This window comes from Octopus bimaculoides, chromosome 3 (genome assembly GCF_001194135.2).
Source record: "Octopus bimaculoides isolate UCB-OBI-ISO-001 chromosome 3, ASM119413v2, whole genome shotgun sequence".
Taxonomy (NCBI): Eukaryota; Metazoa; Mollusca; class Cephalopoda; order Octopoda; family Octopodidae; genus Octopus; species Octopus bimaculoides.
The window spans coordinates 44,592,528-44,593,276 of NC_068983.1; the positions used below are offsets into that span (position 1 = coordinate 44,592,528).

Sequence of the window (749 nt, forward strand, 5' to 3'; positions counted from 1 at the left end):
TATATATATATATATATATATATGACAAGCTTCTTCAGTTTCCATCTACCAAATCCACTCACAAAAATTTGGTTAGCCTGAGGCTGTAGTAGAAGACACTTGACCAAGGTGCCATTCAGTGGGACTGAACCTGAGACCATGTGGTTGGGAAGCAAACTTCATACCACACTGTCATGCCTGTTAAAATAAAAGTAAGGAGAAAAAAAAGTAAAAAAGTAATGAAAGCAAAAGACTTCTAATCTTGAAATATCAAATAAAACAACTTACTATTGGTGCACTTTGTTTAAAGTTCAACTGTACACTGTTATTAAACTTTATTTCAATCCATCTTAAACTACTTATTAAATAAGCACTCTGAAACAAATAAAATAGAAGTTAAAAAATGAAATAATAATGGATGTAATTATAATTAATGTTAGTTGAAAAGCTGAAGATAGTGAAAGCACTTACACAAAACTTCCTTCCATCAGATTTTTGTTAATCTGTTGTCTTTTAAACATATTTTTATATAGATTTTAACTTAAAAAACTGTTATTGTTATATATATATATATATATATGTACACACACACACACATATTTATACACACATACATATACATACATACATACATATATATATACATACACACACACATACATAAACACATACATATATATATATATGATTAAGAAAACAAAAAAAAAAACACGAAGAAAAAACAACACGAGGACATGGTACATGCAAAGTATTAATAAAATGCTCAGGGA

General features: G+C 27.6%; 1 protein-coding gene across 1 annotated transcript in view; it reads right to left on the minus strand.

The window, feature by feature from the left end:
- LOC106876525 (tyrosine-protein kinase hopscotch) overlaps positions 1-500 on the minus strand; it is a 16,051-nt gene extending 15,551 nt beyond the window's left edge. Inside the window, exon 1 of the mRNA XM_052966734.1 lies at positions 451-500. Within this exon, the coding sequence (XP_052822694.1) occupies positions 451-500 (50 nt within the window). The remainder of the gene's footprint in view (positions 1-450) is intronic.
- Positions 501-749: the final 249 nt, after the last annotated feature.